This window comes from Dipodomys spectabilis, unplaced genomic scaffold, assembly GCF_019054845.1.
Source record: "Dipodomys spectabilis isolate Male_0828 unplaced genomic scaffold, ASM1905484v1 ptg000107l, whole genome shotgun sequence".
Taxonomy (NCBI): Eukaryota; Metazoa; Chordata; class Mammalia; order Rodentia; family Heteromyidae; genus Dipodomys; species Dipodomys spectabilis.
The window spans coordinates 6,629,650-6,645,391 of NW_024870784.1; the positions used below are offsets into that span (position 1 = coordinate 6,629,650).

Genomic DNA, 15,742 nt, shown 5'->3' on the forward strand with positions numbered 1-15,742 from the left:
AAAATATGTTCCCTGCACTTGATGATTTCCTCAGCCAAGGTACTTCATCTTCATGATCTATGGCTGTATAGTATCTGTCCCCCAAACAACTCACAAATTATGCGGCCATTGATTCTGGCGGCCATGGATTTAGGCCCCTGGTGAGGTTTCGGGAGGTCAGGAATGGAGGCATGTGTGTAAAGCCGAATTCGGAAATCCTTACCCAAAAGACCACCAGACTGTCACCTATGTAAAAGCAAAGGAGTCTTTATTGCAAGCTCGAGCTTGGTCCCCCTCGTACATGGCAGCAGCCCATGACGCTGAGAGGCCCCGAGCCCAGGGTTACACTTTTTATACATTTTTTAGGGAAGGCAGGGGCTTTGCATACATCATAACTTTTTGTAATAAATGACTACAAACCGCGGGAAAATCATAAAACAACTCTATAGTATGACTGGCGCACTACAAAGCAGGAAAGGACCAGAAACAAGTTGTTGGTTAGATCACGGGGGCTGACGTAGTTTAAACTGGTTGGCTTGCACCACAGGGAAGTCTCAAGAGGATAGGTGCTAAATTGCAGGGTGTCTGGTTTAGATCATGGTCACCAGACCCCAGGAGGGGCAGTTCTGGAATTTCAGATACCTTGACATACTGTCTTGAGAAAACACCATCTGTGGTTCCGAGAATTGTTTGTGCAAGGCTTGCTGTCCTAATTCCTAGCATTGGGGCTGAAGTGGGTCAAGGGTTAAGTTGCAGAACTGAGATGGGGGTCTTAAGTGAAATGGAGTTGCTTAGGTTCCTCATGTGGAGCTAGTGGCTCTGGCTTAAGTTCCTTGTGACCTGTCGCCGACTGGCATCAGATAAACAGTCATGAGAATATGACCACTTCCCAGACATCCTAAGGACTGGACACCTGGTCACCCAAGAGTATGCCTGAACTGGACAGAGAAAGACAAGAGAGCCACAGCCTTTATAACCTAACCTAGCCATGATGAGCCACCATAGCTACTGCAGGTATAAAATGGAAGAAGCAGACATGAGTTAAACACCATGAAGCGAGGGTCCTGGTGGTCCCCCTAAAAGCTGTCCGCCATATACATAGAGCAGAACCTTGTGGGGTGATTGGTTTGTCAGCTATTTTTCCCTTTTCTGTATTTAAATGTGAGGACTGCAGCACAGTGTGAGTCCTTTCTCAGCTTGATTTCATCGCTCAACATTACATCATTCTAGATTGTTCCACATGGATGTGAGTTGTACATGGACTTGAGAAGAAAATGGGCATCTTCTCATAGGCTATGCTGAAATGTTCTGTGGTTTTCTTCAAAAAGACTTCATCCACAGGTAGCCCTAGCTACTTCTTAGTTCTTGCTGTTACTATGAAAGAGATTATTTATAGATGGTTGTTTCACAAATATGTAGAGGGTTTTTTATATATTAATCTTCTATCCAACTATGTTGCTAATAAGTTCTTTTAATGTTTTTGAGAGGATACTGGGATTTGAACTTGGGACGTCATTATAGAAACTTGTGCAGATGATTCTGTTTTTCTCTCATTGATGAAGACTTATCCTTAGATACTTTTTTCTCTGTTCCAGAACTGGGGCTTGAAGTCAAAGACTCACAATCTTGCTGAATTTTTTTTTTTTTTTTTTTGCTCAAGGCTGCTCATGGCTACTACTTGAGCCATACCTCCACCCACTTTTGGCTTTTTGTGGGTTCATTGGAGACAACAGTCACACACACACTTCCATCCAGGCTGGCTTTGAACCATGATCCTCAGATCTCAGTCTCCTGAGTAGCTAGGATTACAGGCGTGAGCCACCAGCACCCGGCATGACCTTTCTGTATAGGCTGATGTTTCTTGCTTGGTGGTAGGCTCATCTTCAGTCAGTGGTGCTGGGGTTTTCTAACTACACCCAAGGTGAGTTCAGCATACCGTAGTTAGGAGAGCATTTTCATAAAGCGAGTATACACCGATTTCTGCTGAATCTTTTCAGACCCCAGGAACTTCAGGATTTCTGCCCCAAGCTGCAGATATGTTGAGTCAGATGCTGCCGTCAGAGGTTTGAGGTTCCCCTTCCCACTGCAGTCCTTCCGGCCTCCTCCCCAGCCCTCCCCAGGCCTCCAGCAGAGCTGGGTTTCCTTGTTGGTAGTTTTCCTGGCTCCTTCCACTGAGAAGCCAGACTTTTCTCAGACATCCTGACGCCATGGTCCTCAGGATCAAATATCCCGTCCTGCCCGGTAGTTCAAGCTCTGGCCCTTGTGTCCACTTCTGCTCTAGAAGCCCTCACCTCTGGGCTGAGCTGTGTCGTTAACAACTGAAGGTTACTAGAGTATGGTGGTACATGCCTGCAGTCCCAGCTGCCTAGAGGCAGAAGCAGGAAGATCACTAAAGCCCAGCTTATGTAACATTGAGAGACCTTATCTCTTTCAGAAAACACTGAAGGCATAGCTCCATAGTACAGCAGGTGGTTCGCATTCCTAAGGCCCTGGGTTCAACTCCAGGACCTTAGAATAACTGGATTGTGAAGGTTACACTGTGTGCTCATGATTGAGTAGGAGAGGAGGAAGTTCATACAGCACCCATCAGAATGACCGAGTGCAAGTGCAGGCAGCACCCACAGAATGGCCAAGGCCAAGATTTGAAGGGAGCGTCTCTTTCTCATTGTTGCTTTGACATTTGGCTTTATAATCATTTGTGTTTGTTGAATAACTGTTTGCAAGGTGAGTGTCCTCTTGGGGGACCAGGGAGCGGAGCCCCTCGATTAGGTTCTCTTAAGGTGCACGGTTGACCTTCTCGCTACCACTCCGACCGCGGCCCCTTTCAGCTAGGCCATACTGGGTATTGGAAAAGTTCCCAAGATGTTGCTCTTACAACACCCCCGTTCCCCCACCCCAATCCCTTTCTTATGGGGAGCCCCTAAAGCAGCTGCAGCAGAACCTGGTATGAGAAGCGGTGGAGGCTGTGCCTAGAGGCCCGGCCTGGCCCGCCCCGGCTCTGCCCCGACCCACCCCGGCTCTGCCCTGCTCCACTGCTGGTTCCAAGCAGGGCTTGGGCTCTGAAGCATTCTTCGTTCCCTGGCATGGCCCCAGCCAAGTGTGTGGAGCTGGTCCCGTCATGGTGTTGAATTATCAGTTCTCTTCTGAAATACCATCCATCTCTTTTTATAGATGGAGACATTTAGCACCCCAGAGCTGTGTAGATTTCAGCTTGTACCACTTGAAACACATCCCGGATTGGGGCAGCTTTTCCTCTGTGAGTTTCTCTTGCTGCGGGTTGAAAAGTGGATCATCTGGTTGCTGCTCATGTTTAAAAATAGGAAAGTTAGCAGTCGGGCAGAGGCCCAGAGATCTGCCTCGGTTTATCCACAGAGAGTATAATCAAAGATAGCAAAGCCAGGTGACCTCTAAGAATAGAAGAGGCCCCTAGACTTAGAAAAGACCCCGGATGGAAGCTTTCATAACTCCCAAGATTATTTTTCCGTGTACACAGAGTCTCAGCAGAGAACAGTTCAGTCCTAAACAATAGGTCTGGGGGAGGAAATGACCTGAATGTTACAATCTTTTGCTTGCTTGCTTGTGGTGCTTTTGTGGCACTGGGGTTTCAACTCAGGGCCTCATGCTCTCTAGGCAGGTACTCTGCTGCTGAGCCACGCCCCCAACGCTGTTTTGCTTTATTTTCCAAATTGAACCTGGCCCTATTTTGGCCTGTATCTGTCTCAGACCACAATCTACTTGCCTATAACCTTCTGTGTCCCTGAGCTTTTTGCTCAGGGCTAGCACTCTACCATTTGAGTCACAACTCCATCTGGCTTTTTTTTTTTTATGGCTAATTGGTGGGTAATTGGAGCTAAGTGTCTCGAGGACTTCTCTTCACAGGCTGTCTTGGAAACTTGATCCTCAGATCTCAGTCTCTTGAGTAGCTAAGATTATAAGTGTGAGCCACCGGCTTCCTTTGCTTTTTTTAAACTTAAATGTGATGACAGCCTTGTGGGGTTCTTTGTTGAGATGCCTTTTAAAATTAGTATTGACATATATTAATTAGATGATTAAGTAGAATGCAGTGTGTTGGTTCTATACATGCAGAGAGGAAGCGTGTGCCCTGCCACACCCAGCCCTCCTTGTGAGATTCCCTCTCCCCACTCCCATCTCCTCCCAATCCCCAGTCAACACTGGCCTGTTTTCAGGGTGTGTGTGTGTGTGTGTGTGTGTGTGTGTGTGTGTGTGTGTGTGTGTGTGTGTGTGTGTGTGTGTGTGTGTGTGTGTGTGTGTGTGTGTGTGTGTGTGTGTGTGTGTGTGTGTGTGTGTGTGTGTGTGTGTGTGTGTGTGTGTGTGTGTGTGTGTGTGTGTGTGTTCACGTGCATGAGCATATATACTGGTCCTAGGTGCTTGAACTTGGGGTCTTATGCCCCCACTTGGCTTTTCACTCAAGGCAGGCACTCTACCACTTGAACTACACCTCCACTTGCAGCTTTTTGCTTGTCAGTTGTTGCTAAGAGTCTCTTAGACTTGTCTGCTCCAGCCGGCTTCAGACCCAGATCCTTAGACCTCAGACTACTCTTGTGTAGCTGGGATCACAGGCAGGAGCTAACAGAACCCAGCTCATCCTTTTACTTTTAACATATCTGAGACATTATATTGCAAGTACACTTCTTTTAGGCGATGTAGTAGCTTTTTATCTAATTTGACAAATCTCTTGCTTTCTAAGTGGAATGTGTAGACCAGAGATTGGCAGACAGACCGGCTTGCCAGCCAGATCTGGCATAGGGTTTGTTGTGGCCAGCAAGCTGAGAGTGATTTTTATATTTTTAAAGAGTTGGCGGGTGGGGGGGGGGGGGAATGCGTAATTCCCAAACCTTCACATGCTACGATGTGGCCCATTTCAGGAAAGTTTGCCAAGCGCAGTCTCGATGCTCTATGTGTTTATGTATGATATTTCTGTTGTCTCTTGCCTCACCTGTGCCGTGAGGTCAGAGAAGAACTTTCCACTTGTGGTGTTGGGGTTGTTTTTTTTAACTGTTTTAAGTCTGAAATGAAAGGTTCAGATCTGACTGCACAATTTCTCTTTCTACTCTTCCTTATACCTCTGTGTGGAGCCAGGTTTTCCCACACCTGCTGTCCTTTTTCTTATGCTCAAAAGACTTCCTTTGTGAAAATCTGCTTGAGATAAATTGTGTGTGTGTGTGTGTGTGTGTGTGGCTGAAATCATCTTTATTTCCTCTTCATTGCTGGGAGACATTATTGCAGGGCACAGAACCAGAGGTTTCCCAGAGTGCTTTGCTTTGCTTTGCACCTGGTATGTTAAAGATGTCACCCAAGCATCTTCCAGCCTGTGTTGTTTTATCTATAATTAATGCTCCTTCTTGTTCCTTGCCTTGTCGTATATTTGTTTCTTTTTCTCTTTGCTTTTCAGGCTCTCAGTTTATCACTGGACCTCAGTAGTTCACTGGGGTTCTCTTTCTATATCATATTTCTGCTGGTTGGGGCTCCTTGAAGTTCTTGGATATGTGGCTTCATAGTTCTATCAAATTTGGAAGCTTTCAGTTGTTATTTCTTCCCATATTTTTTTCTGTCTCCCACCCGTGTCCTCCGACAGCACGCTTTGGCCGCTGCAGAGTGTCCTGGTGGGCTCATGTTAGTTTTAGTTTTCCCTATTCGCCCTGTGCATTTTGTTCTGCATAGTGGCTATTATGGTGTCTTTGGGTAGATTTTTTTTGTCCTACAGTCTATACTCTGCTATTAATGCCACCAGTGTGATTTTACCCTGCATATTACATCTTATTACAGAAGAAGATTTAGGTCTTCTGACATGTCTAATGTGACGTCATGCCACACCCTGGATGATGTGCCTGCTGATGCTGCTGTGAGCCTCATCTCTCGAGAAATTCTTTCATTTTTCTCCTTCTCATGAACTGTAAAGTATAAAACATGTAATATTGTCTTCCTGACTTAACACAATGACCATCCACTTTCCTGAAAAGTAAATTCACACACACACACACACACACACACACACAATTGGCCAACTATGAAAAGATATTCACAACCTGAGGATGTTTTTGCCATCTAAGAGGTTCTCACAAACATATGAATATGAGAGAATGGTAGATATTATCATTGCAATACAAATACAGATTATCACTGCTTCCACTAACAATCTAGTTAATGTCAAGATTAACCATCACATTGGTTTTAAAAGGATATGGTACATGCCTAATACGGCTTTGTGTGTCATCATCAAAAACAGCCTGGCTTAAAATTAAATGTTAAGATTTTGATCATGTGGAAGGTCAGGATTCAGTTTACAAAATGGTAGACCCTACAGAATCTCATCTTTGCCTTAAAAAAAAAAGAGTGATGGCCAGGCACTGGTGACTCTTGCCTGTAATCCTAGCTACTCAGGAGGCTGAGATCTGAGGATCATGGTTCAAAGCCAGCCTGGGCAGGAAAGGCCGTGAGACTCTTCTCTCCAAGAAACCACCAGAAAACTGGAAGTGGCGCTATGGCTTAAGTGGTAGAGCGCTTGCCTTGAGCTGAGGAGCTCAGGGACAGCATCCAAGCCCAGAGTTCAAGGCCCATGACTGACAAAAACAGAAAGAGATGGACAGGAGAAGGCTGCACTCTGCCATGTGAATGCTGCTTGTTATTTCTGGCCTCAGTCAGCTGGGCACGGTGGGGCCTCCCTGTGGCCTTGTGTCTTCCAGGTGTGCCCACACGCCCCTTCTGTGGTCACTTCTGTGTGGACAGGCCATCCTTCCTGTTTGCAGGGGCCTGGACCCTGAGTTCCCCTCTGAGGTCCTGGCCTCCAGCCGCGAGGACCTGGGGCTCCTGCGTACCCGTAATCAGCACCTCAGAGCATGGTGTGGCTGTGCGAGCCGCCCAGGGCTGTCTGTGCCCGCTCTTCATCACACAGCCATGGATGTTTTTCCCTGTCTCTCCTCAGAGATCGCAGGGGTTCCAGTGTCAGAAATTTCCGGACCCTTCTCCACGGATGACATCGCCAGCAACTGCGTCCCGGCCCCGTCTTTGAATGAGCCCGTCCTGTGGATTGTCTCGTACTCCCTGATGAGCGCGTGTGGGTTTATCCTCCTCGTCCTCATCCTGCTGCTGCTGCTCCCCTGTCCCTGCCGCCGCGCACCCCGCGACCCCGAGGCCGTCAACGACGAGTCCTCGCTCGTCAGGCACCGCTGGAAGTGACAGCGCGCCACCTTGAACTCAGCTGTGGACACCGGCCGGGGACACGCCTGGATGCCTGTCAGGCTGCTTCCTCTGTCCCTGAGTCGGGGTTCTGCTTCCAATGCCTTCCAGATTCACTGTATCTTGATTATTCTTGATTTAAAAGCTTCCGGTCCTTCTTTCTTCCTTCCGAGAGAGATGATAATAAAAAAGGAACCACCTGAATCTAAACCAAAACAGAGTGAATTCAGCTCCCGGCTTCACGGGGCTGCTCTGCAAGCTGTCCAGGTACGCTACTCCTCCCCCCCCCAAGAAGAGACAGCAAGTCATAGCTAGTTACCTTCTCTCTATCAAGATGAGTGCCTGTTATTTGTAACACACACACACACACACACACACACACACACACACACACACACACACACACCATTTTACCTTCTAGGAAGCATCTTGTAGTGATTACATTTGAAGGTAGTTTGTGCCTTGACCAGAGTAGTACAAAAAACGCTTGTAATGTGCCGGAGTTGCAACCTAGGGCCTGGTAAGAGAGCCGTTCTGCCCTCTTCTGAGCTAGGAAGAGCTCAGCAGGTCGCTGGGCTCCACATGCAGCAGAACCCAGGTGGAGATCAACTGCCCACGCCCTCTGCAGCCTTCCCAGCATGTGGAAGGCCTTTTGATCCACAGGAAGAAAACATACTGGTTTTTCCCACACTCCTGTGCTACAAGCACATTACTACCTCTTTTGTAACTCTGAGCATAGGTGGGGTGTAAGTGGGGTGGGGGGGAGGGCTACACACAGTCTGATCCCACCTGTGGCCCCACCACAGGTGAGATGGGATGGGGACTGAGAAGGGGGTCTCCTGCTCCAGGACCCCCCTGTATGACTCCTCTTGCTTCAAGTTGATCGGTAGTGTTTTAACAAGGAAAGCAGATCCTGTTTCACTAGCATGTTCGCATCTTCTTCCACATCTTTGGGTATTACCCCTTTGGGAAACATTCAGGTCACCAAGTGCTCAAGCTCGGACTGAGAGGGAAGGAAGACCCAAGACTTAACAGAGGGATTTCCACTATTCCCTGTTCGTCGAAGCCGTGGATGGCCCGTCACAGATGCCCAAGGCTCAGGTGATTCTCCTACCCATGCAGAAAAACCCACTGAGAGTTGGCTGTGCAATTCTTCCTTTTTTTGTGTTGGATCTTTGGTGATGGCTATGAAGGCCCCACCTAATATCATTTATTTGAAGCCTTTGCCAAAGAAAAGTGGAAGCCTTGAACTTGATGTAGCTGGCCTTGAATCTGATGCAGCCAGCCTTGAATTTGATGCAGCCGGCCTTGAACTTGATATAGCTGGCCTTGAACTTGATGTAACTGGCTTTCTGTGATCTGCTGTAGTTGGAGAAGCCTTCAAGGCCAGTTTCCCCATTCCTGTGCCTCTCATTTGCCAACGTCTGTGTTCAGTGTGTACTGCTCTTTGGGGCGGGCGGACATAAACTAACATTCCACACTAAGTGCTAAGCATCTGGTCCCGCAGGAGCGTGGCGGCATTCAGCATAGGCTCCGTGAGGGGGTTTCACACATCTGTTCTGCCCCTCGGCCACCAGAGACTGAGAAATACACGCCTGTGCCCACCAGGTGCAGAGGCCACCCAGGTTTGCCATTGTAGACTTGCGGAACCTTCTGGAGATGTTTGTGGGAGAATAGGTTGCGTGGCAGAAGGAAGATGAGTGGTGAGGTCCCCTGGGGCCTGTCCGCACATGCTCACTGCGGTGTCAGGGCGCCTCTAGAGTGGAGAGCTGATAACTCTCAATGTATTTCAGAGGTAGAAATCCATTGGACATGGAATTCGCTTCCTGCCCACTTGCCTTTTTTCCATCGATTCTGGGTTTTGTGGATCACTTCGTATCAAAGCAAAACATGTTCCCCCAGATGGAGCCTGTTCTCGGCTCCAGGAGTCTGACGGATGATGCGATGTGGCCTGGTCTGGCGTGCGGCTTCCTGCGTGCTGCGGGGAGTGTGAGAGGGCTGCGTCTGCACGCCAGGTGAGCACACAGTGCCACAGGACCCAGACGTGGCTCTCCCGGAGCTTCAGAGGGCAGGGGGTGAAGGGAGCTCTCCCGTGCTGTAATTCCCATTCAGGTCTCCACTTGACACCGCAGGTGTCTCTGGACATGATCTTTGAGTAGAAATGCTTAAATTACAAGAGCATAACCTAATTGTCCAAGTGACGTAGACAGGGACATTTTCCTGCCGTATGTTGGAGCAAAAACCCTGGACTCTTCAGTCAAAACCGCAGTGGGGCCAGGGGACCCACCTCTTCGGGTTCTATAAATCAAATAGTCTCTTTGGCCTACCTCTAAGGTTTGCTTTGACCAGGAGCAGAAGTAGCAGCCATTTGCGAGTTTCATTTCTGCACTGTGGAAAGTTCTGGAAGATCCTGGCCTAAAAGATGCAATGGAGCAGGAAGTTGTCCACAACCTTGTCAAGCCCTCTGGTGAGACACAGATGCTTTTACATGAACTGTCTTACTCTAAAGAAGATAATGCTTTTTCTTCCTGGTAACTTATTTAAAAGTCTGAAATGAAATCTCTGCCTTCAAATAATTTAAACCATTTAAAAAAAATAGCACGAGATGAGATGGATGGATGGATGGTTAAAAATGGACAAGAACCACCAGTGTCTAGGGTGACTGGTGTCAGACCTTCCGGACCTGCTTATTCTTCTGACCTAGAACCAAGCACCTGGCGCTGAAGGATCAGAAGCACAGCCCAGCACTCCCTGACCACATCCTGCTTCTCAGCAGAGAGGTCTTGGTTGGCAATACACTTCACTTCATCTCTGATCAGAACCGTGGAAGTCATTTCTAGCCAGTGTCAGGGCCTCCACAGAGCTTTGGGTGATCATCGATTCCGTAGAGCAGCTGTGTTGGGCGGATTCCATCCTCTCCAATGAAGAGTTCAGGAGAGCCGGGCGTGGCTTCTGGTAGCTGTTGCTCTACAGACAGAACCTCTGGGGTTTATTCATCCTATGTAGCCCTGCTGAGCCAGGCTCCTCACTCTGAAAGTCCAACAGCTCAGACCAGACTCCTCCTCCAGGGAGGAGTCAGAAGTTGTCTGTCAGAAGTTGAGAGGGACCACAGCCTCCCTTCCCCCACGCCTGCTGCGGGCCTCTGTGCGCTGCTCCTGGGGAGGGGCAGGGCGCCTGGCCCCAGCAGGTGTGGAGGACCCAGTGGGCGATGGCACCCAGTTCCCTTCCGTCAGGAATTGCACAGCAGCAAGGTCTCCTGGGGACATGGGCAGGTGGCTGAGGGCTGCGTGGGGGGAGATGCCAAGGGGGATCACATGAGGGACCGGTGCCTGCAGGGGAGGAGGTAAAATCTTACATCATACCCCAATCAAGTGGCCGCCTTCTTCCCTGCCTGTGAGTGCTTGTGGGACTTTTTTTCTGCTCAGATGTGATGCCAGGTGTCCAGTGATTCCAGCCTTGTGCCCTGTGTGTGTTATGGCACACTTGCCCTGGAATAGACCCAGGAGGTAAAGGCAAAGAAGCGGCACCGTGAAGGCTCACAGTACAGGCAGCCAGCCCGTGGCAGGAGCCCCCTGAGGCCACCTGACCTGCTGCTCCGGGGGTCTGCTGTCCCTTGCCCAAGCCACCCGCTGCTTCTCTGCCCACCGCGGCCACAGGGGTGATGAGACATTTCTACTTAGGATCTGAGGCTCAGGATGGGACAGGGGACAGCACGGTGGTCCGGTGGGCAGAGGAGGATAGGTGGCAAATGAGAGTCCAGAACCGTAGGACGGGTTTATTGTGTGCACCTCGCTGTGGGTGCACTGCTGTCTCTAAAGAGATAAGACGGACCTCACCTTTGCAGCCAGACCTGTGAGATGCACATGCCCCTCCTCAGGCTCTGCTTCCATGAGGCGGAGGAGAGAAGTACTTTGGTTCACAAAACAGACACAGATGAAAATATCACAAGGAGGGCTAGTTGTCTCCCAGTGACCGCTGCTGCCTGTGACCTCGGGGACAGCTGGCAGCTGGCTACATTACACCTGCTGAAGGAAAGATCACCTGAGCCTCACACTTCTGAGCTGAGCCCTCCCGGGTGAAATGTTGAGAGAACATTTAAAGATCTCTTGGAGATCAAGGGGGGAGGGGAGAAGCTAATTAATCATAATAAACAAATAATAAAAATCACATGAAACACATAAAATGTCCTAGGAATTTTTGAATAGTTTTGTGTTCTTCATTGCTGGGATGATAAAACAGGGCTGTTCCCACATACACGTTCATTTTCCTCCTTGTGGGTGTATAGATAGTATCACCTATCAATATCTGTGTATACATACATGCATATATGTGTACACTTATACATACACGGACTTTGCAGTACTAGGGTACAATACCGCAGTATAAGGCTTTGCACTGGCTAGGTAGGAGCTCAGCCTCTTGAGCTCTTTTTAACTCTGGTTCATTTTTTGAGATAAGGTCTCACTTTACCCCATCCATCCTCCTGAATCTCAGCGCGCCTCCCCCCTCCCCCCATAGCTGGGGTGACGGATGCAAGCCAACATGCCTATCTTCTTATTGGCTAAGATGGAATCTTGTGAACTTTTTGCCCAGGCTGGCCTCAAACCACAATCCTCTTGATCTCAGCCTCTTGAGTAGTTGGGATTGCAGGTATGAGTCACCAACATATGGGTTATCACATATTCTTATTAAGAAAGAGTTATTTACTGTAGGGAGGGCGGCGTGAGTGTGAAGTCACAGGATGTCATGTGTTCATGGAAAGCTGAAATTGTGTGATTTCAAATGATGCATTTCCTACAGTTTCTTCTCATCTGCACTGTAACCATACTTATGTTTCTAAAATGTCCTTGTTGAGCCATTGAAAAGCCCGCGTATGTCCCCTGCTTAGAAAGTGTAAGCTCTGGGGTCTGGTAGAAGACTTTGTGCTGCATAGTGACTTGCTACAAAGAGGCCAAACGTGGTGCTTTGTAAAATGTACTTGTGTGTGCCTCTGTCTTACACCTTCATACAGGATGCTGAACTATCACTTGTATTTCTGAAATGCTATCCTATTTCCCTTTAGGAGTTTTCCCCCACTTCCAGGACACTGAACTGATTTCAACCTGAGTTGTGATAAGAGCAAGAGTCGGAGTCAAAAGGTGTTTATTTCACTTTACAAGTGGCCTCATGGCTGTGGGCAAATGTCCTCACAATTGTTGTACCCTTCAAAACTGGAATTTTCTAAAAAGAATCTTATTTTTATACCTGTGTGTTCCACCAGTTTTAAGATTATGCATCACTGAAAACAGAACGGGTTGGCTTATTTGAATAAATAACACTCTCTTCTCATTTGGGCTTGGAACTTTCTTAAACATCCTGTCTCTCAGATCCTGGCTTCTGGGATCCCATCGGTGACATGTCATGAGCTGTTATTTCCTTTCTCCCACAGGGGCTCCTGGGAATTATCAAGGTTGCGCACAAGGAGTGTTCGGGCTCAATGGAAAGATGTAGAACAGGCTGGAATAGGAAAGGAATGGCCGCTTGGAATGTGGAGGCCAGCTGAAGGCTCCTGCCCAGGAAAGCCCACGGCAGAGAAGTGGTCACAGCTAGAGAGTGGAGCCAGCTCCACCCCCCTCCAAGGCCTTTCTCTGGTCCACACTCAGGGCCTGCTTCCAGAGCCACGCTCCCAGTGCAGGGAGTCTCCTCTGTGCTGGGATCATCATAGGCCTTCAGTCCCTAGTGGGGGCGCTGAGACACAGCAGATACTCAGGCCAGGCCCCTTCAGAGACTCTACATGTGTGACATCAGTCAGGTGAGGAGGAGAAAGAGAAGAACTCTAAACTGTTTAAACCTCGAGAGAAGAGGGTGACGCGGCCCATACTCACTGGGGAACCACTTTGTCCTTACTTTCTAATAAAAGCAGGGTAGGTGACTTGCTTTCCCTTGCAGGTAGACTCACACATGCAGCTTGCATGATTGTCACTAGGTGGCGCAGTTGTAAAGCTTGTAGTCCGGTCATAGTCTATGAAGCACTGGATGCTACAGTTTGTAATGGATACTGGCCAGACATGTAGTAAATCTCCAAGTATGCACCGCACCGCACACACCCCCAAGCTCTGGCCTGCCCTAGGTTTTAAAAACTATCAACATATGCACCCCCAACTCTGGCCTGCTCTAGGTTTTTTGTTTTGTTTTGTTTTTTTGGGTCCAGTCGTGGGGCCTGAACTCTGGGCCTGGGCGCTGTCACTCAGCTCTTCAGCTCAAGGCTAGCGCTCTACCACTTGAGCCACAGCGCCACTTCCGGCTTTTTTTTCTTTTTGCTTATGTGGTGCTGAGGAATCGAGCCCAGGGCCTCAGGCATGCAAGGCAAGCGCTCTACCACTGAGCCACCTTCCCAGCCCCCCTGCTCTAGGTTTTAAAAACACTATCTTCAAATGTTCTCTGGACGTGTCTGCTTGGCTCTCACACTGGGAGGGAAACTGAGGCACAAGTGATGCCTTAGAGTCCCCAGGTTCTGATTGTCAAGGGAGTGGTACAGGTGCAGCTTTTCTATCAGACCTGAGATTTCACCCATGATGCTCCTGCCTTCATATGGTTGACTCTGATGGGCTGGGGAGGGGGGGAAGAGGCGTGGAGCACAGACAGGAAGGGGCCAAGGAAGAGGGAGAATGAGGCTGACTAGGGTTGTATGAAGCCGTGTGTGTGTGTGTGTGTGTGTGTGTGTGTGTGTGTGTGTGTGTGTGTGTGCGCGTGTCTGCCTGTGTGCGTGTGTGCATCCACATGAGTGCTGGGATCTTGTTACTGGGGCCTGAACTGGGATTGAACTGTTGTTCCCGGGCCTTGTGCTCTGGCTTAGCTTTTCATTCAAGGCTGGCACTCTACCGCTTGCGCCACCTCTACACCTCCAGCACTGTGTTTGGTTAATTGTAGATAGAGTCTCACAGACTTTTTGGGCCAGGTTGGCTTCAGACTGGGATCCTCAGATCTCAGCCTCCCCAGGAGCTAAGATTACAGGCGTGAGCCGTCAGCACCCAGTGGTGAACCCCGTCTGTGAGCGGTCTTTCCAGCACCTTCCTGCGCACGGGTCTCTGAAGACCTCTAGCACCCTGTGGTTGCTCTGTGGTAGCAGAGGCTGCCACCCTCTGTGGGGCAGGCTGCTCCTGGAGAGGGCCTGCTCATACGTCGGTGGCCACGTTCTGTGTCCCTGCCACCCTGTTCCTCTGGTGCATCCAACACCCCCAGAGTGCCCTCCACTCTAACTGGCCCTCATCAGTGCCAAGGGCACACTGGGCTCCCCTGTAGGCCCGCCTCTAGGTTTGCACCATCAGTACAGCCCAGTTGGTCCATGCCCACCTGGCCTTACTACCCCAGATGGTCAGCCAGGGGCTAGGAGCAGAAGGAGGGGCACCGAGGCCACTTTACATGGATATGAGAAGCCCCAACACTAGGAGGGCAGCTGGGGATGTCTGGCACACATGAAAAAGAATGAGCCCAGGAGATCGGACCTCCTCTCACTGACCCCATCTGTTGGCAGCGCCTGGCCAGTGGCTGGACTGAGTGAGCCACAAGAGAATGGACAGGACCTGGGGGCAGGGCCACCAGACAGCCTATAGCCAGGCTTTCCCAGAATCCTTTATTTCAGATCTAGTCTTCCCTGTGGCTCAACTGCACTGGGAGCCTCTGGGAGCTCCAGGTCGGAGTGCAGAGCAGGTGTGGCTGGTCCCTGGCTCACACACGAGGCCCCAGGGGCAGCGGTGGACCTGGACGTGTGCACAGCACGCTGTCCTCCTGCCATCCTCTCTCTCTGGAAGTGTCCTGAGGATTAAGGATCATCCAGGTCCACAGGTCAGAAGAGACGTGGGGTGAGGTGTGCAGGGGAGGGGACAGCCTCAGTGGTCAGGCCAGCCCCGCCCCCATTGGGACCTTGTCCAGCGTGGCCGGAAGCCAGCACGGCCTGGGAGGGCAGGGCAAGGCCTGATCGCCACATTCCTGGCATCTCTGCAGAAAGGATTGTTCTGTCCAACCCGTCTCCCTAGGGCAGGTCCCTCCTCCGTGCCTGGTCCTCAACTCCTGTCTCTGGAATGTTCTTGTGAGCTCAGGAGTTTCTCATATCCAGGACATGCCCATCCATCCTGAGCCCCACCCCATGATCTGCCCTCCAGGAGGCGTGGCCTCAGGAGAAGAAGGCCCTGCCCTAGGGTGGATTGGGGCTGAGGTGAGAAGGGACCCCTGGTCTCTACCTGCAGGCCCCATGAAGGAGAGCCATGGGACTCCACCATGTTTCTGCTGGTGCCGTCTGGCCCCTGATGCGTATCCATGGCTTGTCACTCAGGTGCTGAGCTTGGCGTGAAGACCTCTCCCACCACCTCTGCTCTGGATGGCTCCTCCTCATCGGCAGGCCAGGACCCGGTGTGAGCCAGGTCAGGGGCCGCCAGCATGGAGGAGGAGATGGTGCCGCCCGCCTTGCCTTCCCCAGTGGGGGCCGCTTCCCCGTGCTTTACCACACCACTCCTATCCTTCTGTCCTCTTTCTGGACTCAGCCCCAGAAAGGTGGCCTCAGTGCCCACCTGGCCTTTCCTCTAGGGCA

The 15,742-nt window shown here is 50.2% G+C and overlaps 1 protein-coding gene across 1 annotated transcript in view; it reads left to right on the forward strand.

Annotated features, from left to right (window-relative positions):
- Nucleotides 1-7,386, forward strand: part of Bace2 (beta-secretase 2) — a 56,994-nt gene extending 49,608 nt beyond the window's left edge. Inside the window, exon 9 of the mRNA XM_042687327.1 lies at nt 6,923-7,386. Coding sequence (XP_042543261.1) covers nt 6,923-7,176 — 254 coding nt within the window. The 3' untranslated portion in view covers nt 7,177-7,386. The remainder of the gene's footprint in view (nt 1-6,922) is intronic.
- Nucleotides 7,387-15,742: the final 8,356 nt, after the last annotated feature.